The 24,661-nt window shown below is 37.3% G+C and overlaps 2 protein-coding genes across 3 annotated transcripts; both read right to left on the bottom strand.

Annotated features, from left to right (window-relative positions):
• Positions 1-1,248: 1,248 nt before the first annotated feature.
• On the bottom strand, positions 1,249-13,090 carry LOC107715500 (procollagen galactosyltransferase 2-like). The gene is made up of 12 exons (XM_016521654.1): positions 12,861-13,090; positions 11,403-11,516; positions 11,116-11,230; positions 7,409-7,543; positions 5,711-5,986; positions 4,755-4,806; positions 4,154-4,227; positions 3,953-4,059; positions 3,672-3,804; positions 3,171-3,298; positions 2,610-2,816; positions 1,249-1,492 (listed from the first exon to the last, which is right to left on the bottom strand). Exons 1-12 carry the CDS (start codon positions 13,088-13,090, stop codon positions 1,249-1,251), a joined length of 1,815 nt encoding a protein of 604 aa, XP_016377140.1.
• A 1,223-nt stretch (positions 13,091-14,313) lies between these two features.
• Positions 14,314-23,934, bottom strand: LOC107715518 (uncharacterized). Of its 2 annotated transcripts, none has more exons than XM_016521672.1 (10): positions 23,708-23,934; positions 22,086-23,060; positions 21,408-21,477; positions 20,877-21,017; positions 19,224-20,422; positions 18,129-18,315; positions 17,066-17,285; positions 15,621-15,742; positions 15,294-15,471; positions 14,314-15,177 (listed from the first exon to the last, which is right to left on the bottom strand). In XM_016521672.1, the coding sequence occupies exons 2-10, from the start codon at positions 23,050-23,052 to the stop codon at positions 14,983-14,985; spliced, it is 3,279 nt and encodes a 1,092-aa protein (XP_016377158.1). In that variant the 5' UTR covers positions 23,053-23,060; positions 23,708-23,934; the 3' UTR covers positions 14,314-14,982. The 2 variants fall into 2 exon arrangements, with proteins under 2 accessions (XP_016377158.1, XP_016377156.1); XM_016521670.1 differs by having other exon boundaries at positions 23,713-23,934.
• Positions 23,935-24,661: the final 727 nt, after the last annotated feature.

Genomic DNA, 24,661 nt, shown 5'->3' with positions numbered 1-24,661 from the left:
ACTGGCTACCGATACAGGAGAGAACCAATCAGCTGTACCATGTGATAATGATGTCATTAGGTCAGATTGAGTTAGACCTATCGGACTGCGCCATCTAGAGTTTCATGCCAGAACTCTGTATTTATTATGCATTCAGTTTTTATGACCTAACTGATTGAAATACTGCATTCTAATTTAACGCAACATTTTATATAATTGGGATTTTATACATGCATTATAAATTATTGGTATAATTGAATGAAATTTAAGAATGATGTCATTAGGTCAGATTGAGTTAGACCTATCGGACTGCGCCATCTAGAGTTTCATGCCAGAACTCTGTATTTATTATGCATTCAGTTTTTATGACCTAACTGATTGAAATACTGCATTCTAATTTAACATTTTACATTTTATATAATTGGGATTTTATACATGCATTATATATTATTGGTATAATTGAATGAAATTTAATAATTTTTTAGTATTTGGTTTGTTGTAGCATTACTATAATAGCTGCAATTTGAGCTGCATGTTTTCCAGCATGAATTTAAGATTCGCAATTTGCTTATTTAGTTAGCGACCTGAAATATTTTATTTAGTCACGTTTTCTTTATAATAACAAAATTCAGAATTCATAAATTTTTTTAGGGGAAAAAATATACAGATTTTTCAACTCCACTGCATGTAGAAAAAAACTCATGTTATTTCAATTTAGCATATAGCAAAAAAAAAAGATTTTATTCAAAAAGACAAAACATTTTTTAGAAGCACATTCCATGAATCCATCATTTTTATTTTATTTAGTCACGTTTTCTTTATAATAACAAAATTCAGAATTCATAAATTTTTTTAGGGGAAAAAATATACAGATTTTTCAACTCCACTGCATGTAGAAAAAAACTCATGTTATTTCAGTTTAGCATATAGCAAAAAAAAAGATTTTATTCAAAAAGACAAAACATTTTTTAGAAGCACATTCCATGAATCCATCATTTTGTGAGCCATTTTCTTAATATTAGCATTTATTCTATCATCCTTTGTTCAAAGAAAATCACCACTTTCATCTGTATTTTGTATTGTACAGTATATGGTCAGGTCTTGTACCTGTTCAGTGTTCCTCACATTCACAAAACTATAATTCACAAAATCCAGATATATATATTTCGACTCCATATATATTTTGATTGGTTCATTACTTGAGCTGTCATCTGATTGCCTTTTCTTAACACGTTTGACATGTTGTTTATTAATTCTGTAAGAGCTTAATCAGAGTTCATCTCTCGGGCTGCTCTCAGAGATGGCCGTTGGGCTCTTATCACCACGACTGCGGTCTCCACGGATGTGATGGCGGTCCCAGTCAGTGGCCACAGTCTCATCGTCCCAGATGGTGGAGGTCTCGGTGTCGCTGAAGTACCCTGGTTCCCCAGTGTAGTGTGAGGGAAAGAGCAGCAGGGGTTGTACAGAGAAAGCCTTCAAGTTTCTCTGTTTAAAATGAGACATGTATTCCTCCCTACAGAAAGAATACTAGAGTTAGTTCAACTAAAATTCCGGTAACGGTTTAGTTTAGGGACCGGTTCTCACAGTTAACTAGTTGCTTATTAGCATGCATATTACTAGCATATTGGCTGTTTATTAGTACTTATAAAGCACATATTAATTATTCTCCATGACCATATTTTAGATCCCTTAATATAACATAACATACCTAAACTTAACAACTAACTATCAATAAGCAGCAAATTAGGTGTTTATTGAGGGCAAAAGTCGTAGTTAATAGTGAGAATTGGACCCAAACTACTGTGACCACAATTCCCTTTTTAAAAGCCATTATTGTAAGTTCAGTTCTTCATAAATAAAATATATGTCAGTGATAATGCATCAAGTGTTTTAATCCAAGTCTTCTGAGAAGACATGATCACTTTATATGATGACCAAATTTAATTTGGTCTTCATAAACATTGATGAACGCACATATGTACACTACTGGTTACATACATTAAAAAAAGTTTAGAATAAATTACGTTTTAAACTATATTAAAATAGAAGTTATTTTAAATTGTAAAAATATTTCACATTATTACTGTTTTTACAGTATTTTTGATCAAATAAACGCAGCCTTGGTGAGCACAATAGACTTCTTTCGAAAACATTCAAATAATTTGAATTATTCCAAACTTCCAAAGTGGTGTACATAGAGCACAATGAATACAATAAATGAGGTTTATTCTCGCACATAAAGCAAGAACGGTTTAGCTTCTGTTTTCCATATTTGATGTGCTCCATGTATGTTCATTGATCAATGTTTATATGTGAACAAAAGCCCGAGTTAAATGTGTTGATCGTATAAAGCAACTGTCTCTTCAGAATATTTGGATTAAACCATTCAAATTAGATTAATTTGACAATCTCCTTTTGAAGCATTAAAGTTTTGCTGGCATACATGGACTTTAGTGGAGGGATGGAAATCTCTCGGGATTTATTACAAATATTTTTATCTGTGTTTCAAAAATGAAACACAGATAAATGAATTTGGAACGACATGACGGTGAGTAATTTATAACAGATTTTTTTCTTTCATTTTTGTCCCTTTAAAAAGATGCTAGTTCCCAACATCTGCCAACACTTACTTGGGGTGCTTGTTAAACATAGCTGGCAGAAACTCGTCCACGGGCAGCATCTTGCTGAGCGGCTGAGCCTCCAGAAGCGTCTTTGCCCCCTGCAGTGAAAGGGCATAGCCAAGTGTCCAATAAGAGTAATCTGGGATCACCAGGTTCTTCACTCCCTCCACCCAGTGCTCTGGGTGCTTAATTTGCAATCGTTTTCGCCCTACATAACTTAAAGAGATGAGAAGAGACAGAAGAGAGAATGGGTACACATGCAAAGACCAGCGACCACTTTGTGGACTCTATAAAGCAGGGGTGCCCAAACTCGGTCCTGGAGGGCCGGTGTCCTGCAGAGTTTAGCTCCAACCCTAATCAAACACACCTGAACCAGCTAATCAAGCTCTTACGAAGCGTGCTAGAAACTTCCTGGCAGGTGTGTTGAGGCAAGTTGGAGCTAAACTCTGCAGGACACCGGCCCTCCAGGACCGAGTTTGGGCACCCCTGCTATAAAGACTCAAAGCAGGAGAGAGGATTGTAAAGTTCTCTTGACCATAATAAAGTGATCATAATAAAACCACAACTCACATTAAGTCCCACTGGAGGCCTGATTGTTTCACATCCTCCAAAATGGTGTTGAGGCGGCTTTTGAAGCTGGGCTCAAACCTGACATCATCCTCCAGTACAAGCACCTGCTGTTGCTGGAGCTCCACCACCTCAGGGCAACACACAAAAAAAGGCAAGGGCATAAAATTACTCATATAGTGTTTACAGCATTGAATATCATACTCTTTAAAATAAAGATTCCAAAAAGGGGGTTTTGCAGCAATCCCATAGAAGAACCATTTTTGGTTCCCCAAAGAACCTTTTAGTGAACGGTTCTTAAAAGATCCATTTTTTTAGTGTGAAGAACATTTTAATAATCTAAAGAAGCTTTTGTGCAATGGAAAGTTTCCATGGATGATAAGGTTCTTCAAGGTACCATAAAGAACCTTTATTTTTAAGAATGCTGTTTGCATTTAATACCATCATAGTACACAAGAGTTTGTTAATGTAGCAACTGATTGTGGAGCACGTTTTGCTGTGTACCTTTTTCCAGATGTTGTGATGACTAAGGAAGCAACCAATTTCACCCTTAGTTAGCACACGATCAGCGTAAGGATCTTTATAACCAGGGAGCATCTCAATTCCTAAAGCTCTTAGCTGAGTTGAATTCAGGGCTCTAGGAGAGAGGAGAAACAAGAAGGAGTCATATTTGATTGTGGTGTAATAGCGAAATATAGTTTGCATAGAGAAGGAGAGATGAAGGACAATAGGTTGAACTCTGACACTGTGTAACTGGTGTGAAAGTGTGGGTTATAATATCATACTTGCCATCCACCGCGTCGGTGAGGGTGACGTCTATGCCCAGCACCTCCAACGAGCGCAGCATACGATCTCTGCGATCTTCCCGACGCTTTAGATTAATCAAATAGACCTTAAAAAAGGGGAAGATAAGAACAATGCATTGACACAGACTGAAGATGCAACTTTTTTCAAAATTCTACATTTAGTTGTCAGTATATCTATACCTGATTGAATGCCATGGTGTCTTTAGGTTTGGAAGCAATGTGCAGATAACTTGAAGTTTCCAATTTGAAGTCAACTGAGAAAGATAAACTTCAGATTATTTGTCTTTTAACCACAAGGAAACATTTTCTGGTAGAAAGGTCATAGTACTTAAAGGAGTTAATAATTGGTGTTAGTGAATTATTTAACAGAACTGCAGATGGTAAGTGAAACTGCATCAAATGTCTGCGTTTTGTTGGCAATCGGCACTCAAGTGCTCGTCACTCTTTAGCTCCGCCCACGGCGCGCCTCCAGGAGCTCGGCTGTTTTCGGAGACAATCGTAAAGCTGTATCTTTCTTTTAGAAATATGATCAAACTAAAGCCTTTTTGGAAATATATGAAGGATGCAGTACTACTCTATAGCTACTCAAGATTCATATGAGATTGGGTGAAATTGTGTGTGTTAGGTCCCCTTTAATGACAGTTATTGTCATTATATATGTCATTACATATTGTCATGATTAGAAATGTATTGGATAATATATTTTGAATGATAATTCAAAAATGTAAGAATTTTAATTGAAGGCCCAGTTCTCCACATGGTTAGTCAATTATTTTTGTACCAACTTCCCATTTGCTATTTGGTCCACTATCGTGGTTTTTATCGGCCACATCCTTCAATGACAGCCTCATGGGGGAATGTATTAAACTGTGATTGAACCATAAAACAACCCATGCTAAATGTGCCACAAACTGTTAGGATCAGGTTGAAACAATTTTGTAAAAAATAAACTTAAGTAAACTTAAGCTTGTTTGTTGAGACGAATATGCAGAGCTGTAGGTGCTACACACAGTGGGAAAAGCACAACATTTGTTCATTTTACTGTTCATCAGGTGTTTAGTTAAATAAATGATCTTTTGGATTGGGGATGACTTTTTGAGCTCTGAAAGTTACACTGTGTTTTCATAGTACAATTAACTCTTTTAACATGCAATGGAAATATATGAAGGATGCAGTACTACTCTATAGCTACTCAAGATTCACATGAGATTGGGTGAAATTGTGTGTTAGGTCCCCTTTAATGACAGTTATTGTCATTATATATATCATTACATATTGTCATGATTAGAAATTTATTGGATAAAATATTTTGAATGATAATTCAAAAATGTAAGAATTTTAATTGAAGGCCCAGTTCTCCACATGGTCAGTCAATTATTTTTGTACCAACTTCCCATTTGCTATTTGGTCCACTATCGTGGTTTTTATCGGCCACATCCTTCAATGACAGCCTCATGGGGGAATGTATTAAACTGTGATTGAACCATAAAACAACCCATGCTAAATGTGCCACAAACTGTTAGGCATGTTTTGCTCAAACTTTCGCTATGGCATTAGAACTAGTACACCGTTGTTGCTTGCGAAATCACACAGTGGGAAAAGCACAACATTTGTTCATTTTACTGTTCATCAGGTCTTTAGTTAAATAAATGATCTTTTGGATCGGGGATGACTTTTTGAGCTCTGAAAGTTACACTGTGTTTTCATAGTACAATGAACTCTTTTAACATGCAGTACAGGTTCCTCTTTGTACTGTACTGTCGTGAGTAAAAATGTAATGTAAGAAATAAGTATAATGTAATTGTTACCTGCTTGTCTTGCAGAAAATGCAAAAGCCATGATATCATCCAAGGCCCAAAGATAGTAATGGTGCACAGGGTAAAAGGCCAGGGCTGCGCTAGCACTGCGCCGCAGGTCTATCAGCATTGTGGAGTGAATCATGGGAACCGGGTGGCAACCAGTACGCTTCCAGTTACGAATGGGAACATAATGTGGTGTTCGCTTATAATACCCCTGCAGAAAAGAGATTTTCAAGATTCACAAGAGATTTAGAGCATGAAAAAAAATGCTCAAATGCTCATCATGCAGACAAAAGGAGAAACAACAAATAAAATCCAACAACAACAACAAAACTTTTCAGAATGAATTCTGAAACATTGGATTATGAGTGACTGTATTATGAGTGAGTCATTGAATCGTTCAGTCAAACGATTCATTTAAAAACACTAATTTAATCAGGAACGACACATTCATGTGTGTTGCTTAGACGGTTGAATAATTGATTGTGACAACATTGTGTCGAAAATGTAAGTTACTCAATATTAACTTATTGAGCTATTTTATAAAGACAAATGTGTTCTACTTGTTCGGACACTTACTGTTGTGATGTACAGGTACGCACAATTTTTTTTGTGCTTTACTGAAGACGAAGTGGATTAAATGCAATATTTGTTACATAAACAGATGTGTAAAATTGACATCAACCTAAAAAAAAAAAAAGCACTTCATTATTGTTGGCCAGTGCAACAGCGCCCATCACTTATTCATCAGTTTTGGTTCTGGAAGGATTTTTCCCATTGTGATTTTAGGTAGTCTTCATGAAAGAGCTATAAGCCATGAACCAAACCAACAACCTAGGTGAATCACAACTTAACAAACTTAGATTTTAAGCAAAGCAGTTTTTGTAAATCAGACCAAGATAGCTTACAAGATTGTGTATCTAACTGCTTTAAAAACTACAATCCCATGAAGCACTGCAAATTACATTATTGAAATAGAAGTGATGGATAAATATAAAACTACTGATTTAAATGTGTTGATTATGTTGTTTTTGCAAAATATGCATGAACAATCATTTAGGTATTTTAAACATTTAAGTAGGCTATTTTGTCATTCTCAATGCTTGATGATTTCTTTTGGTGTGGTTGGCTTGCTTTTTATTCTCTAATTGGTAGAGTGGTATTTCTTTGCAGAATCAATGGTAATGTAGTTTTCTTCATATCATATGAATTCCACCAAACCTGAACGTTCAAAAAGAGCAAAATGCAATATGTCTTCACATTAACTTGCAATCCTTTTCACACTCTCCAGTCCCAAAATTTACCCGACTTGCGATAATCATGAACACCAACCCCTAAACCTACCCCAGTGGGTTACAGTATAGGGTCATTTTTTTGAAAATCTGCCATCACTGACTACGTTTACATGGACATCAGTAATCTAATTATTTACCTTATTCTAAATAAGCCAATATTGTGATTATGGTGTTTACGTGAGTTGCTTTTAGAATATTCCTTTCATGTTCTTGTTTTACATGTTGTTTGAAAATAGCATACTGGTGGGTGTACAAATGACCGTGGGACCTCAGTGTTCATCACACTTGTCTCCTGCAGTTGTATGCCAATGAATATCATTGTAACAAGAACTGTCCTGTACCTGTGAGGTCATTCCACACCAAAAGTTTGAATAGAGTGTTCTCGACTCTAGCATTGGCGCAACCAGCGTCCGGTTCTCAGCAATCAGTTGATTCAGTACTTGTGTGTTTGTCAGCAGGTTATCACTGTCTGCAAACTAGAGGACAAATCATTTAAACAATCATATATAAAAAAAACAAAGAAATATCAAAATACACTATATTGCTTGTGTACACACACTGCCAACACACATTTCAGTTCAAACAACTTGTAAAAGTGCATGTAGCATCCTATGACCCCTTTAAAGTCATACCAGAGGTGTTCAGCTGGGTTTCTGCAGACCAGTCTAGTTCGTCCACACTGACTGAATCAATCATTTCTTTTTGAACCTTACCTTATTCACAGAGGCATTGTCATGTTAGAATAGAAAAGGGCCCCTTCCAAACCGTTGCTATAAAATTAGAAGCACACAATTCCCTAGAATATCATTATATTTGTACTCATGGAAATGACTAAAGTAGTCAAACCTGTTCATTAGAAGGGGGTGTCCCAATACTTTTGGCAATATAGTGTATATATATAAAAAATACTGTATAAGATTGCATATGTATTTTTGGTTAACAGTTTGATACATCAGGCTTTTATGGCTCATATAATATAGTACAATATGAGGATCATACCCGAAGAGAAAAAAAAATTTTTCTTTCAAACTGATCAGTGGTTAAAATAGTATAGTAGACTTCTTACATAAAGTGCACATAATATCAGTTGTCGCTATAATTGTCTGCATTTTCATATCATATTTACCTACTATTTTTAAATAATATTGCATGATCCCTTTAACAGTTCTCTGATTTTGATGAGAAAATGGTGTAATGACCACTAAAATCTGTGCCTAGACTAAAATTGATTTGATTATGTGAATGCCATTGGAATATCATATCCAGCCTACACTGTAAACCCCAATGTTGTCATTAATAAAGAAATCAAGTTATCATGACTTAACATTACTTAAAATGCCAAGTTTTGGTGTCAAAAATTAAACAGGTATATTTAATTAACTCATTTGGGAGCAAAAATCTTTCGAATTAAGATTTTAAAGCAGCACTATGTAACTTTTGGCGCTCTAGCGGTTAATAAACAGAACTGCACACATCCCGCGGAAGAACATTCCAACCGGAGCTACTTCTCTTATGTCTATGGCGATTCACGCAGGTATGTGTTACTACGACCAGGCTACAATAGTCCAAATATAAGTACTTATTATAAGTAGAGAATAAAACGCATATATACACTTTTCTTAATTACCTTACAAGTTTTATTGTAACGTTATTTGAAAGGTATAATTGCAAATTTCCCGTTTTTCTCCCGCAGCGGCACTAGCAGACAGGCGGTCGTCGTGAAGCAGGCGGAAAGAGAGCCCTCGTCATGAAGACTCATTGAAGTACGCTGGTAGGTTAATGGTAGAATATATGTGTACCTTTTGCTTAGTTGTCTTCAAAATGTTTTCATTTTAGTGTGATTTGCAAGTAGGGCTGGACAATAAAACGATAACAATGATTATCACATAAAATGTTCGATAATTAATGCTCGAAATGTTCTATATATAATGTTTTTGAACTAGGCAAACAACATTAAATGGCAAACGCGCCAAAAGCGGAACGAAACAGCGCTACTCGTTTGAATCGCGTGCCGCACGGACCGTTTATCTATGGAGCTCTATGTCTCTGTTTAATATGATTGGTCGTGTTTGAAATTCTGCCTTGACAAACGCGCTGATTGGTCGATATAACACAAGGCGGTAAGTTTTGGTCGTTGTGAATTTGCTGAAGCAGCGGTCCAGACTGAGGCACTGGCAGAGAGAGCCATCTAAAAGATGAAAATCAAACGTTAAATTGGTAAGTAGAGAATAAAACGCATATATACACTTTTCTTAATTAGCTTACAAGTTTTATTGTAATGTTATTGGAAAGGTATAATAGCAAATTTCCCGTTTGTCTCCCGCAGCGGCACTAGCAGACAGGCGGTCGTCGTGAAGCAGGCGGGAAGAGAGCCTTGTCATAAAGACTCATTGAAGTATGCTGGTAGGTTAAAGGGATAGTTCACCTAAAAATGAAAATTTGCTGTTTACTTACTCACTATACTTCATAAGACCTCAATGTATCGTCAGGAGCCACAATATTAAATTAGTTTTTCCTGTGTATGTTTTTTTGACTCTCATAGTGCCAGTAGCCGTTGACCTGCGTTATATGAATCAACCGAGGACCACAGTTTCAGCTAAAAATCTTCTTTAGTGTTGAACTGAAGAAGAAAAGTCACCTACATTTGGATGGCTTGAGGGTGAGTAAATTAACAGCAAATTTTCATTTTTGAGTGAAATATCCCTTCATTTTGCACCTTTTGAAATGTATGTGAGTTCGGATGCATGTGAATCAATTTTAATTTGTTGATGTTTATTCATCTTCTCTAGATGTCCGATGATCGCAGCCATGATCCTTGATGTGTTCAATGTATTCTACTTTCCCTGGGGCAGAAAGACCTGCAGCCTAAAACACAGTCTTTGGCAAACCTATTTGGTAAAAATGTAAAAAAAAAAAAAGTTTTAGCTACTACCATTCACAAATACTGTGCAAATTTCTATGCTCCATACAGATTCACATTTAAGTGTTTCTGTTGAAAATGTTACTTAAGCTTATGTCACTTAAGCTTATGAGCTTACTCTTAAAAGCATTGTTTCTGTTAAATACATTAATGTAGGTGACAAACATGTCTGTTGTTGTTCAGTGTGCTTTTAATTGTTCTGATACTCCAAGTATTGTAATTGTATTTTATTTATTTTTTTATTAAATGTTATTATGCAGTTAAGTCAGTAAACATCATCGAAATTCATCTATGTTGTGTAACCCAAATAAAGTTGTTGATGTGAAGAAAAAATTGTTTTAATGATTTATACATTTCTTAAAGCCAATTAACAATATATTAAAGGGAACATTTGAGTTTAGTCTGTTATTATTTTTGTGGTGAAATGTTGTGTAATAAGTGGTTTGACTGCACCGTTTCCGTCCGTCTAGTTTGAATTTGCCGCTTGCTCGCAACTGCTGTCTTCACGGAAGCTTTGCGTTCAAATATTTCAACTCAAATCAATATTTCGCGTCTAATTATTTACAAGTAGCCGTGTAATAAGCGGTAAGTAGAGAATTCGCTTCGTGTCGGGGTTTATTCTGAGATAACAACCGGCTGGATGTATATTATCCCTTACTTTAAAAAATGTAGTTCACTACATTAGGTGAACTCAATTAAACTGAGTTGTCAATTTCCCATTACTCAATTAAACTGAGGGAATCACTGTCCTCAAATCATTTGAGTAGTCTCAACTTATTAGGGTTTACAGTGTACTGTATCATATTCGATATGCAAACTTCAGTGGCTTCAAAATTACCAACAGAATAAAACTTTGCTCAAAAACCCTGTTGTACACAATCTACATCCCTTCTGTTGTCTGATTGATAGTTTATACTTTTTTAGTAAATTACATTTTAGTATACTTGTAAAAATGTCCATATTCCATGGTATTCCAAATCTTCCAAATGTTTGATTTCAACTTAAGTGTATATTTTATATTGTTAGTTTAAGAATTTTTTTTAGAAAAATCATGTTAAAATGTGAGTATCAGATATGATACATCAGGAAGCTGAGCTAAAATCAGTACAGAAGGAGAGGTAGTCTCACCAGGATGTAGTCTGCCCACTGAGCCCTGGCCGCTGCCAGTGCAGCCTGCCTCAGCTTCATCACATGAGTGAACCGAGACTCCGGCCAGTGCTTGGGACCCAGTTCATCCACATAACTACAAATATATTGAACGAGAACGGAAAGCTTTACACAGACACAAAATGAGTCCCCTTTGGTGAATATATGTAAATTTTATGTTACTTATGGCAGAGAGAATAGTGAGTTCTAAGAGAATGGCTATGAAGATGTAGTGCTTTGAAATTTAGTGTAATGTCATGTATTTTCACCTGTCCTCCTCCTCCACGGTCTGCAGATGTACTGAATGATACAAATGCTCCGCTCCAGTCAGCCATGCATGCAGCACTGCAGTGGTGTTGTCAATATTGTGGTCGGTAGCGGCCCTGACATATAAAAAGTCCACGTTAGGACCAGAACTAGCCCACGTTGTATTTTTCTTTTCAACATCATCATCTTGCCATGCAAAACATTTATTCAGTATACACTACTGTTCAAAAGTTAAGGGTCAGTGAGTCATTTTTTCAAAGAAATTAATACTTTTATTCAGAAGGGATGCATTTAAATTGATCATTAGTGACAGTAACGATGTTTATATATTTATAATCTATTTCAAATAAATGCTTATCTTTTGGCCTTTGTTGATTAAAGAAAGAATCCTGAAAAAAAAGTTAAACAGTGAAAACTGAAAATTCCGCTTTTCCATCACAGAAATAAATTACATTTTAAAACATATTAAAATAGAAAATAGAGACTTCTAAAAACATTTTAAAAATCTTATAGACTCTATAATAAACTATATAAACTTTTGAATGGTAGTCAGTGCACAAAATTGTTATTCAAGTCAGACCTTAAGCAGCTTGCAATCACAATAGTTTGTTTCATTACTCCTATAAATAGATTGAAATGAAGATGGCAAGTGATAAACTTAAAATAAGTCCACTACTTTAGTAGATTATTATTTTTTATTTATTAATTTTTTTGTTTTTGTTTTCAGACTGGCTTCCAGGAACCCTCAGTACACAAAATGCAAAAAAATAAATAAATAAAATTTATTTTATTTTAAATTAAGTAACTTAAAAAAAAAAGAATAATAATTTTATTCAACTATATAATTACGAATAAAGAAACTACAGATTTATATTTATTATAAAATGTATTACATTTTTATAGAAATAAATTATATAAGAAAATATACTTGGTCACATTTTTGCCATTTATTGGAGTGGCAACCCCCTGCACTTTCTTCTCCATTTCTCCTTTTACCCTTTCACACATTCTTTCACTTCACTGTCATATTTACTTTTCAAGCTTTCCAAGATATTTCAGGCTAAGATGTCATTTAAAGCCCAGAGCTCACTTCAATGTGCGATCAAATACAAAACCACACGTGTATATCTTAGACTGTGTGATAACTTTCAGCAAAAACACATTACAATCCTGTAGTTATTAATAAACCAGTAATCATGCACTTTCAAATATGTGTTGATATAAAAATGCATTCATCAAAATTTAAAGCAATATCAAATGATATATGCAATATTCTGTTAAGCTTTATAAGCATGAGGGCTGATATTGATGCAAGTCTTCATGAAATGTTATATGTCTGTTCCTACCTTCAGCTGATAGCCTATATCTTCCTATTAAAAAGCAAACTATTTTTCATAGAAAATTATTTTGAAATTAACATTCAAGGATTTGAAAGTAGATATTCCACCAAAATCGGTTACCAGATAGAGATGCGGTCCTTGGGATAATCCAGTCTCTCAATACATCCCAGAAAATAAGGAAGACTGTGCTCACTGTTACGGGCCAAAACCGCAATGACTACTTTGGGCTTGAGTAGAGATGTCTCGTGCAGAACAGGCTCCCGGTCAATGAGTGCATGAATAAAGCCAATCCATGTCTCTAACAGTAACAGTCCTAACAGAAGCTTCCCAGATGCTCTCAGGTCCGTCATAGTGTCTGAATGTGCAGAAGCACGCCGTACTATAGGATACCGGTGAGAGAGGTGAAGACTCACTGACTGGGGAGGTTTGAGCTTGCTTAGCCTACATTATACGCAATGCAAGTACACTCATTTGAATGGAAGGACTGTAAACGAATAACATATAAGCAAATCAATGGCTAAATAAAGGCACACAGCTAAAATAAAACATTTATTAGTGCAATTCATTGTACAGAATGATAAAAAAAAAAATCAATTTTTGATGCATTTTCAAATCCACATTGACTAGTCTACACTGATCGCAGGGTATTTAATGAAAATGCAATTGAGACGTCTTAAGTGTAAGTGTCAATGCATTTAAGAAAAACAAAAGAGATTTAAATCACCATTTTTGCAACCATTTTGCTGCACATTTGGCTCAGAATGAAATTCACACTGCATTTTGCTACAATTATCACAAGGTATCATGACATAAAATGGCATTTAAATGATAATTTTGCTACAGTTTTTGCTTGGACATGTTAAGCATATCTAATCAATTTGGGTAATACAATTTCATTTTAATTTTGCAACTTATAAAGCGTTAAAATATGTTTTTAATTTACATATTAAAACTAGTGTAGAAAATGGCAAATGTAAATTATTTTTTTTTATTTTGCACTAAATGTTGCACATATGGTATGGGAAAATGTAAATTTAAATACAGAAATACAACTGCCATTTTACATATTGCATTGTCATTTTGCATATTACATTTCAAAATGAATTTTGCTACCCATATTCCATAGTATAGTACCTTTTACACTTGTTTCGTCAAATGTTTTGTGTTATATATGAAGAGTTTATTTGCAAAAACCGATAACTCAGTTTTTAACAATTTTCAAAAATCATGTTTTTTTTCATTGTGTATTCCAATCAAACTGCAGTTGGGTTATTTTGATTAAGTAAAAATAACAAAATAAATAAATAAATAAATACAGCTAATTAACGCAATAAAAACATGGTAGCACAATAAAAAAACATGATATTTGAAAATTAAAAAACCGGAGTTATCTATTTTTTTTTGCAAATAAACTTCTTATATTTTTCTATTTTATATAGTTTAATGTCTAATATAGTTTCATATTTCTATTGTCTAAATTTTAAAATAATAATAATAATAATAAAAACACTTTCAATAAAGAGCAGGTTCCCAAATGGACAACTTGCCCCCATAGAATATGACAATGGCTCAATGTGTATTCAAAAAGTTGCATTTATGAAGACTGACCAGCAGATGGAGAAAGTGATGTGTCTTTAAAAGTATGCTTCTGCTCGAATATCAGACTAATATTATGCATTCGAAACAACATGAGGGTGAGTAAATGATACCAGAATTTTCATTTTTGGGTAAACTATGCATTGAACAAAATATTACAAGCACAAATGTTAAGATCATTTGCTGAAAGCTAGAATCTACACGCTGTTGGCAGTGGCTTATTATTGTATATTGCTTACATTATTTAAGTTTCCACACAGTGTTATTGCACAGTAATGCTAGACTGACATTATAGGCTTTTACAGTGAATGTAATTTAATAGCCAAAATATTGTGCATTTTGTTTGTACTAAAGTGATCACAAATGGTTTGCAATGGTTTCTATCCACACTTCCACTCATCCATCCATCTACAACATGAATCATCACAATTATTTAAAAAAAAAAGTCCAGTGGCAGGTGTTTTAAAAACCCACAAGTTTTAGATGTTTTTATTTCTTATTTCTCTGTGAACAATGCATTGCATAAGCTATTCTAGATTTCCTAACCCAGGACTGAAGAACAATACTGTCTAAAAGTGCTTTGTAAACTTTCCTTTATGATCTTTTCTTCATAATTCCATTTTACGTATTTTGCCCGTAATTTGCATCAGCGCTTGACCCAGGAATGTGGCAGAATGCGGATCGTGGCTTTGCTATCACGGGTCATGAGGCGTGTAACCTGATCCAGGGTCAGTCCAGCTACGATTTCCCCATTGACTTCTAGAATCTCATCTCCAACGCCCAGGAGTCCAGTGTAGATGTTCTCCGTGGTACTGTCTCCGACCCGTTCCACGTATATACCGATAAAACCAGCATAACTGATTTTCATAAAATACCTCTAAATGATTTTAAACATCTCAAATAGTTTTTTTTTTTCAGTGTCATGGAGGCAAATGTGGAGGAAGTAGAAGTCCAACCTGAGCCAGGTCTTCCTTTGCCCCTGGAGATGACGAAGCCAAAGGGTCTATTGTTGGCAGGTCTGGAAAGTTCTATCAGTAAAGTCCCGTCAGGAAAGGCCTGCACCAGCCGCCCTAGTGGACCTGCTCCTCGAGAATCCTCTAGTGACTCCTCTATGTTCTCTTCCTTCTGAAGCTCCCTGAAACACAGGTATCAACAGCTCAATCAGAAAATCGACATATTCAATATGGTTTTACAGCAGAATCAAGAGATCACATAGCTGAGGCAAAAAATATGTCTTTATTGCTAAAAATGTATAGATTTTAGCACACACACAATATTACAGACCTTGGTGCCAAACTCAGTGGCAGTGGTAACTCTCCTAAAATAGTGGAACGTTCAAACTTCCTCTTTGGGGACTGTAGACTCTGGACAGAAGATGCTTTACGTAACTGAGCCAAAGGAGACTCCTGATGGCAGAGAGCAACATCACAGCTTTGAAACACCAGATTCTTAATATACATTAACATACATAAACTATCTATTTGATTTGACTTGGATTTTACTATGATCAAACCTCTGACATTACATGTACATTATAGTTTACGAAGTACTTTTATTACAGAGTGAATCTCACAAAAACATGTCATATTTCACCTCAAAACACTACCGTTTTTACAGATTTTTTAATGTTTTCGGGAAAAAGTCTCTTATGCTCACCAAGGCTGCATTTATTTGATCAGTAGTAAAAACTGTAATATTGTGAAATATTATTACAATTTTAAATAACGGTTTTCTATTTTAATGTATTTTAAAATGCAATTTATTCCTGTGATGGCAAAGCTGAATTTTCAAGCATTCTCATTCTCGCACTTTATTGTTTCAATCACATCAGCATATAACAAATACTAGCATTGTGCATAATTATTTTGCAATATAAATAATAGGCTATGTCATTGTTTCTTTTCATAATAAGAATCAAGGGGTAATTGTCATGAAAGTAATACCAATAAAATGCAAGTAGACTATTTTACAGTCCACATTTACATACTATGTGCTTATTATACCAATTACAATAACTAATAACTAGGTACTAACCCTGAACCTACCCCCAAACCTATCCTTAACCCATGTAGTTACCTTATACTACCTGTATTTTCTTGGGTAAGTACACGTACTGTAACACCAACCAAAATGCATATTTATTGTGATTTTAGGGTAAAATATGACCCAGACTGGTTTTGTTATATTCACTCTATTGGTATTAAGGCCAATTCACACTGCACCAGCATACACCGACTATCACCAGATTACCGTTAGGTCACTTCTCAGACATTACACGACCTGACAAACAGTGACTGAACATGCTCAGTCGTCCAAAACAATCGGCAACCAACGGCAAGAGACACTTGACAACACACTAATCCGACAAAACCTGATGAACGTCTCTGTTACTGTTGGTTAGCATCTGTCTGTGTGAATTAGCCTTCAGTGTTCTATTTTCTATAACCTAATTTCCTCAGCAAGTAAATTCAGTAAACATGCATCTTATGTAAATTTGCCTCTTTAAATAGAAAGCCGTTGCTTCTAGTTTGTTCTGTTCGGTCCACAAGACTGATATGTTGTAAGTCTGCAGATGTATTGTGGTCAGCAGATGAACTACATGATATGTTTTGCAATTTCATTAAACAAAGCCAGAGATACAGTCCAAATGATCTCTTATGATATTGCAAGGGTGGGTGCTACTGTTGGTGGACTCTTTAACTCTGTCTTTAACAAAGAAGAGAACTCACTGTGTGGAGAGACTGGAGAGAGGGGGTCCTCTTCAGAGGGACTAGGCCTCTGTGTGTAGGACTTGGGGAGGCAGAACTGTAGCGGGCAGTGGGGGAACACAGGTGCTCCATGCTGTTGGACCGGCTTCCCTTCACCAGCTTATCCATACTGTTCAGTCCCATGGCTGAGAAAAAGCGACGGAGGGATAGCTTAGGACACCCTTCTCGCTCCCCTGCTCTCCTACACATAAGAGAAAGAAGGAGTCCATAATGGAAACTGTAAATGACTACAAGATGTTTATCTTATACTTAAACTTAAGTAAATTCTAAAAATGTTGTGTGTTTTTTTAACCCAAACACTGGGTTGAGCCTCTTTATTGGGTTATTTACACACTGTTGGTAATTTTTGGCTAACCAGGTTCTGGGTTAGTGGCAGGGTTAGTTTCATTTATAGTAGAAACAATGCACCTTTTAACACATCTACCTAACTGCTGGTTTATCTGTGTCAAACTGGATTGTCATTGGCTAAACCACGTGCAGATTACTTTATTTCCTGAACAAGTGCAGACCCGAGTTTGAGTTGCTTTCACATTCACACAAATCATGCCACAATTTCATTGCAATCGAATGCATACCACCTCCTACATGTGGTCTCAGGTTCAGCACTTCGGTGCACTCCCAGGGAACACATGACAGCTTTCACATTAATTTTTCAAACTAAACTCATGCCTGTTTGGGTTGCTGGCTTTGCACAAATGCAAATGTATTCACAGGGCGTGCAACATAAAGCAGTACTACTACTATTGATGTTTTACCTTGCATCAGGGGAGTGATGTGACTACAGATGCGACATAATAAAAAAAAAAAACTGCAGTTGCACCCTTGCAGTGTAGACAGCAGATATTCCATTGATTATAATGGAAGCAATTTAGTATGATTGCATTGCGGATGTGGTCATGTCATAGATTACCAGTTTAGTTAATTTTAACCTCCTCTACAGTCAAAAATCTGGGTGTTATATGACTGCAGGAAAGTGGATCTCAAGGGCCAGAGTTGAGAACCTCTGTCTTAAGATATAGCTTACCTAGACACAACTAAACTGTCATCCCAATGTATTTCAGCCTTTCGGTGCTCTGCTCTCAGAAGTTCTGCCCTCAGGTCTTCTGCTTTGGATGTACCCATAGCTCTCAAAGCCGGGCGGCAATCTGAGGGAACAGGTGCTGTGCAAGTGCTTCTGGGTTCTCTGCAGACACCCTCACCTGCCAAATGACCTGATGCACAACAAAAGAATGAGCAAACATTGTTGGAGTCGGAATCGATAAACCAGTTTTGAATCATGTTGTTTAAACCTGTTGTTCATGTAGATGCAGAGTCTCCCTATAGCTAACTTAGGGTGTACTCACACTAGTCACGGTTGCCTTGAACCGAGCCCGAGCGCGATTGTTCCTCCTCCCCACTCCCCCACTGGCCTGCACTCATATTGCACTTTAATGTTCCGGGCCAGAGCACGCTTACGTCATTCACGATGCAACTTTTTGTTTTGAAAAAAAAAAAACGGGAAGAAAAGCACTTTCGCTAATAGACTGCCTAATAGATTTATAATTTATGCCGTGCAGCGATTTTCACTTGATTGCGCTGCACCTATCAGATGATTATTACGCAGGCAGCTGACGTTGACGGAGGAATTTGCAGCTGTTCATCAATAAGATGAGAACCAGACCCGTTATAATCCTAAATATACTTGATTTAATTTAATTAATTGATAAGTGTACTGTAGTAGTACTAATAGAAGATGTATGCGGTCGTAATGATGACAGTAGCGCACACAAAATAGTAGCTGTTCCATGCTCCGGCGTGGTTAGCGATCAGACTACATCCGTACCGCGCCTGAGCCCAACTGAACCGTGCTTTGGCCCACCCAAGCGAGCCAGGGACGGCCAAACGAACCACGCCCGGGCACAGTACGGAGCAATCACACTAGTCAAACGAACCGGGCTTTGAGGGTCAAACGCGCTCGGGCACGGTTCAGATCGCCTAGTGTGAGTACACCCTTAGAGCATCGAGAGAAGAACATCAAGGTTTCAGCAGAAAAACTGTCGTTAGGTGTGGCATGCTGACCAAGTTATTTTGAGTCAGCTAGTGGGATGCCACATTTTATCATTTAACCAGGTAAACTTACCTGTGACTAGGTCACCTGCAGAGTCCCATATTGCTATAGCCTGGAGGTCTTTGGTCAGCATAGACGAGGAATACCTGAGAGAGGATGGTCTGTTGCAAGAAGTCAGTCCTGAGGTGACTGGATGAATCTGAGGGGAGGCACTGAGAGTGACACTGAGGTGCTCTTCAGGCAGTATGTTTTCGTGGTGAGAGCTCCCATCTAGCTTGTGGTCAAGGTGAATTAGGCGGTACTGAACTGAGGGCATTAGCTTGACCACCCGTTGCCCTGTCAGCCGACTCTTGGAACTTGATTTCAGAGCCGATTTGATTGGGAGATGGGGGGGAGAGTCCTTGACATTGCTAGTGAGATCTTTATTCTCAAGGTCAGATGAGGTTTCTGTAGCACCTTGTTCAGGTGTCTTCAATTTAGAGCGAGTAGTTTTATCCTCCAGACTTGACCTGGTTTTGGAGTTCCTTCTCTGAGCCCATTGATCCTGACTTCGAGCATATGGACCATTACCGCTTTCAACTCCGCTTTCTCCTTTCCTGCTCCTTCTTCGAAGCTTCCCAAAAGCTGACGTGTTCTCACCTGCACCTCCTACACCTCCCCGCCCTACACTTTCTGCCAGGCTGACACCTCCAGTGAAAGTTATACTTTCCATGAAGGTCGGGTGGATGGTTCGGCGACATGACTGGCCAGGGGTGACCCATTGAGGGGCAGCCTTCTCCTGAGAATCTACTATACTGTGTGTTAGTTGGGAATGGCAATCTTTGTTCTGTGCAGGTCCCAAGATGCTTCCACAGGCTTCACATGTCCTGAGCATATCGTCCTTTGACACCAAGGCAGCCAGACACTCTCCCTCCTTGGTTAATATTGCAACAGGGATACCAACGTTTACCCAATTTATTGCTGCCCCCCTGCTTTCCTCTGGGATGTTGTACACCGGATCTGCCTTCAGCTGTTGGGTGGAGTGGGATTTCTCAGCCACCACTGGCCCGCGTTCACGCACCCGCTCCAGGTATCGTCGCTCAGCCTCCTTTTCCGACTCATCTTCGAAACGTACTCGCGTGGGCGATTGGCCATTCCGACGTGAGCGCACCCCACGTTCATGGTTCCTGCCCCGGATGTCTGGTGACTGAAGAGGTGAAGTAACCTCCTCTTGAGCCGTGACAAGAACAGCACTGTGCAGTGTAGATGACACACTGATTGGTAAAACTTCCCTATAAAGCAGATACGAGAGCTTTTACAGAACACCTGGAGATCTGCAATCACTATCTGTATTATCTCTATTACATCACTGCATAATGTTACATAATTATCATTTAAAGCTGAATGGAAACAAATGGCAAATGCATTATTTGTTTGAAGTTAAATAGATTAACATTAATGAAGGCTTTTAATTTATTTGATCATCAACTTGTGACAGGATTAATAATAATGCTTGCCAAATATGTGTTCTATGCAGTACACGTGATTATATAACACAGGATGACAACTCTGAATGAATTGCTTAAATAAATATTTCTGTGAATCTTTGGATATGGGTCATGACTTTAGAGGGGATTGCTTTGGTTTGTTCACAGTAAAAAAAGTTAGTAGTAGATGACTTTTAAAAAGACAACCATGATGCGAGACAACAACAAGAAGGCAGTAGAAAGTGTTGAGGTGACTTACAGGTCCTCTCTTTGACCAAGGCAGGTGGGGGTTTCACTCTTAGGGTTTTGAGAACGTGCTTTGAATCGAGCTCGTTCCAACAGACGCTTTGCTTGTTCATGACGTGGACTAAGAGTTACTTCAGCAGTGGAGATCAGCGGTCTGTCCAAAGCAGAAAATACATTTTACACTCTCCTGAGTAAGTGTAATGATTATTCAAAATGCTATGAACGATTTTGTCAAATGTTTTCATGTCTCAACAGCCATTTAAAAAAGGCTTACTCCCTATTATTTCCATGAACATTAGACTGTCAATATGATGAACTTGCACCATACTTCCCACAAATCCGAAATGAACATACAGAATGTCAGAAGCTTAAATCTGTCTTATGTAATCTCTTTCATGGGCATGTTATGTGCAAGCCCTAATCTTTAAATGAAGAGATGTGTGTCTTTCACATGGATTTGTATTCTGACAGAGGTCTACCACAGCTGAGTGCAAATGAACAACCGTATTCAATAATGTGCTTGTTTGAGGACAATGTGTCTTACCTATAGTTAAACACAGGGTCCTTTGTGATGATTGCTGAGTCCCATTCACCTACTTTGTAGGGAGGTAAATCTGTACAAAAACACATACTGTTGTAGAATAATGAACTCAAACCCATTTAGTATGTGTTATAATTCCAATGAGTCCGCAACGGCCATCCGCTACAAGACCAGATTCAACATCTGATCATTCCTTTCAACAGGATACTACGTGCAAGTGGAAGAATAGTACAAACCCACTGAACCAATATCCTGTAGTCCTGCTGTTACACAACACTCCAGAAAACCAAGCTGGCAGATTTCAGCCTATCTATCCCTACGTCATGCGGTATTAAAACACTGTTATCTCCACTGCTCCACTTTCTCCCAAATCCTTCCCCCTCATCTGTAATTACGGTGACAGGCAGCCACATCTGTTCTGAGAGATCATACCAACCTCCCTGCTGTGAGTTTTGGCTCAGTGACCCATGGGTGATTAATGCTGGTTAAATCATAAATACAGTGAAAAACTGCACAAGGTAATTAAACGAACACAAACAGATATGTTGAAGAACGCTGGGATCCAAACAAGATTGGACACCATTCACTTTAAGAGATTTTTTTTAAATATCTTCTTTTGTGTTCCACATAAGAAACAAAGTTCATTCTTGGGTGAACTATCCCTTTAATCTAAGGCATTACCTCTGTGTGGCTCCTTTGGTGGTTGATACTGTCCCTCTGGATGCATGGAAGTATTGATCTCAATAGCATCAACTTGGTATTTGTTCAGGTCTGTCTTGTTCATCTCGACTTTCTCTGCAATAGACAAATACTCTCCCCTGGAGCACACAGTCTCCCAACTGTCTGCCTTCCACAGCCCACCAACTGGATCTGCTGTTGCAATCTCCTTCTGGAGACACTTACAAAAAGCACTTTCCAAGCTGTCAGACCTTTGCAGCTCCTTGTGAACAACACCCACAGTCTTTAGTTTTGGCTTCCGTTTCGGACCCTCCTCAGTTGTGGGTGGCACATCCTTTGGAGTCGCCAGTGTGGAAGAACTCTCTGAATTAAGAAGTAACGTTTCTGGTCGTGCCACTCGCCAAAAGCCCTTGGGAGGAGCCCAGTGCCTGGGAGAAGACGTCGTTGACTTCATTGCGATGTCTCCTTGAGGCTCACAAGCTACACCCACTGCAATGTTCTCCAGGCTAGACCCTTCACCAAGCCCACAGGACATTTCTGGTGCACCTTGAGATGTGCTGTCTTTCCCATTTTTGTTGCAAGTCTCTTTTTCTCCTTGCATCCCAGAGTTGGGTTCCAACACGTCTTTATCGCCAGTGTTTGGCTTATTGCTCTGCTCAGTGTATTCTGTTTGACAAGTAGACAGTGCTTCATCGTCTTGATTTTTCTTCACTGATTCTTCTGCAGAACCCTCTGGTAATAGATCATCTCGCTCCGTCCCCTTTAACTTTCTCTGGGACACTGCTTTGACTTTGGATTGCAGGGCAGAAACTGCCGAACCCGGGGCAGGGGAGCAGGAGGGGAGAGATGCTTTGGATTTTAATATATTGATGGAGGGTCCACTTTGAGGATCATCTAGTAGCTCAGCACTTTGGTCAGCCAGACTTCTTAGTGGTTGTGTCTCAGAGAGATCCTCTGTCTCCTCATCCATTTTGCACACTTTAAAGAGAAAAAAAAAGCCAGACACAAATTTAAACCAGATGAAGAGGAAGGTTTTGCAGAGCCGCTGTTTATGGATTCCATGTTAGTAGATTAAATATTCTTGAATCCCTCTTACGCACAACAAACTATGTAAGAGTTTGCATAATACCAATACTTTCATCGTGTTAGATTATCCACAACAAGAGATCTAAAATGAAGATAAGTTCATGACAAGGTTACACTGTTGAAGATGATGAAAAATATATCACAATGGATGTATAGTGAATTGACTGTTACAATACTGACTTATCAGTCCCTCATAGAAAACTGATCTCAAAATTTACTGACACAGGTTTCTGAACTGTAAGTATAGACAGATCTACAGTTTGTATGTATTAGTACCTAAAATTAAGTTATTAGAAGTAAAATATTGTATACTTTCTGCATAGGTTTAGGTTAACCATGACAGAGATGATATAGAGAAGGATGCAGGTAAATAAGATTTATGAAATATTGTTTAAAATAAATATTTGTTGTGATACAAACTGTGATGAAGAATTTATAATTATAACACACACACACATCAACATCAATGTCATTACATTATTATGACATAATATTGACCTAATACATGATATAATATTATATACTGTATGATATCTTACCTTACTTTCACTGATGGTCCATTCGAGTCTGTTACATTTCACAGGTTCAGTTGAATAAATCGCACTGACCCAACATGCAGAATCATTCCTGTCTCTCCTTGCCCAGTAATACTTCAATGGCCGAAACCAACAACAAATGCTAACTGCTGATATGAGGAATTACTCCCATGATGCTCCTCTTCGTTCAGCTGTCACCAGCACCGATCACTGCGCATCCACTGGTGGTAGATTCCATCTCTAACTTATGAGCGCTCACTCAATATTCATGATTGGTCTGTTAATCCCCACAGAAATCAGACGGATTAGACAAAAATGGAAAATAAATGCGTACTTTAATTCCTTTGATGTCAACTGCAGCATTTCATTGCATAAGTTGGTACAATTCACAGAAATGTTATTTAAAAAGTGCACTCATATGTAACGGTCACATGTGATAGATCAAGTATTTTGACAGATGCTAGTGATTGCAATTGTACAAAAAGATAATCTGCCTGGGAAACTTGAACATTTTCCAGTATTGACAAATACAAAAAACAAAAATACTATGTCCTAGATGATTGTTTTATGATCATAATATTCATGAGGCTGTATTATATTTTAATGTCTGTAACACAGAGATACAAAACTCACTCCCTATTTGCACTCCCTCTTATGCCATTTGCATACAATACTACATATGCCATCCAAAACAATAATCTGTCAAATTGAAAGTAGCATTCACTGCACCATATTTCAAGCTTCAATATTTAGTATTTAAATTAATATTTAACACTTAAATGCTTAAATACATATAAAAAGCACAGAACATGTTAGACAATTAGACCAGAACTTGTAATGTAATGACAGAATTTGTAATGTAAACTAGATACAGGCCTATATTTAGGTGAAAAATAATGGCATTTTTTACATAAAACATTTTCCAAATTTGTTAAATTCCAATATAAATGTTAACTA

Source organism: Sinocyclocheilus rhinocerous, unplaced genomic scaffold (assembly GCF_001515625.1).
Source record: "Sinocyclocheilus rhinocerous isolate Xijiao unplaced genomic scaffold, SAMN03320098_v1.1 scaffold510, whole genome shotgun sequence".
Taxonomy (NCBI): domain Eukaryota; kingdom Metazoa; phylum Chordata; class Actinopteri; order Cypriniformes; family Cyprinidae; genus Sinocyclocheilus; species Sinocyclocheilus rhinocerous.
This window is presented reverse-complemented; position numbering and strand designations above follow the sequence as displayed.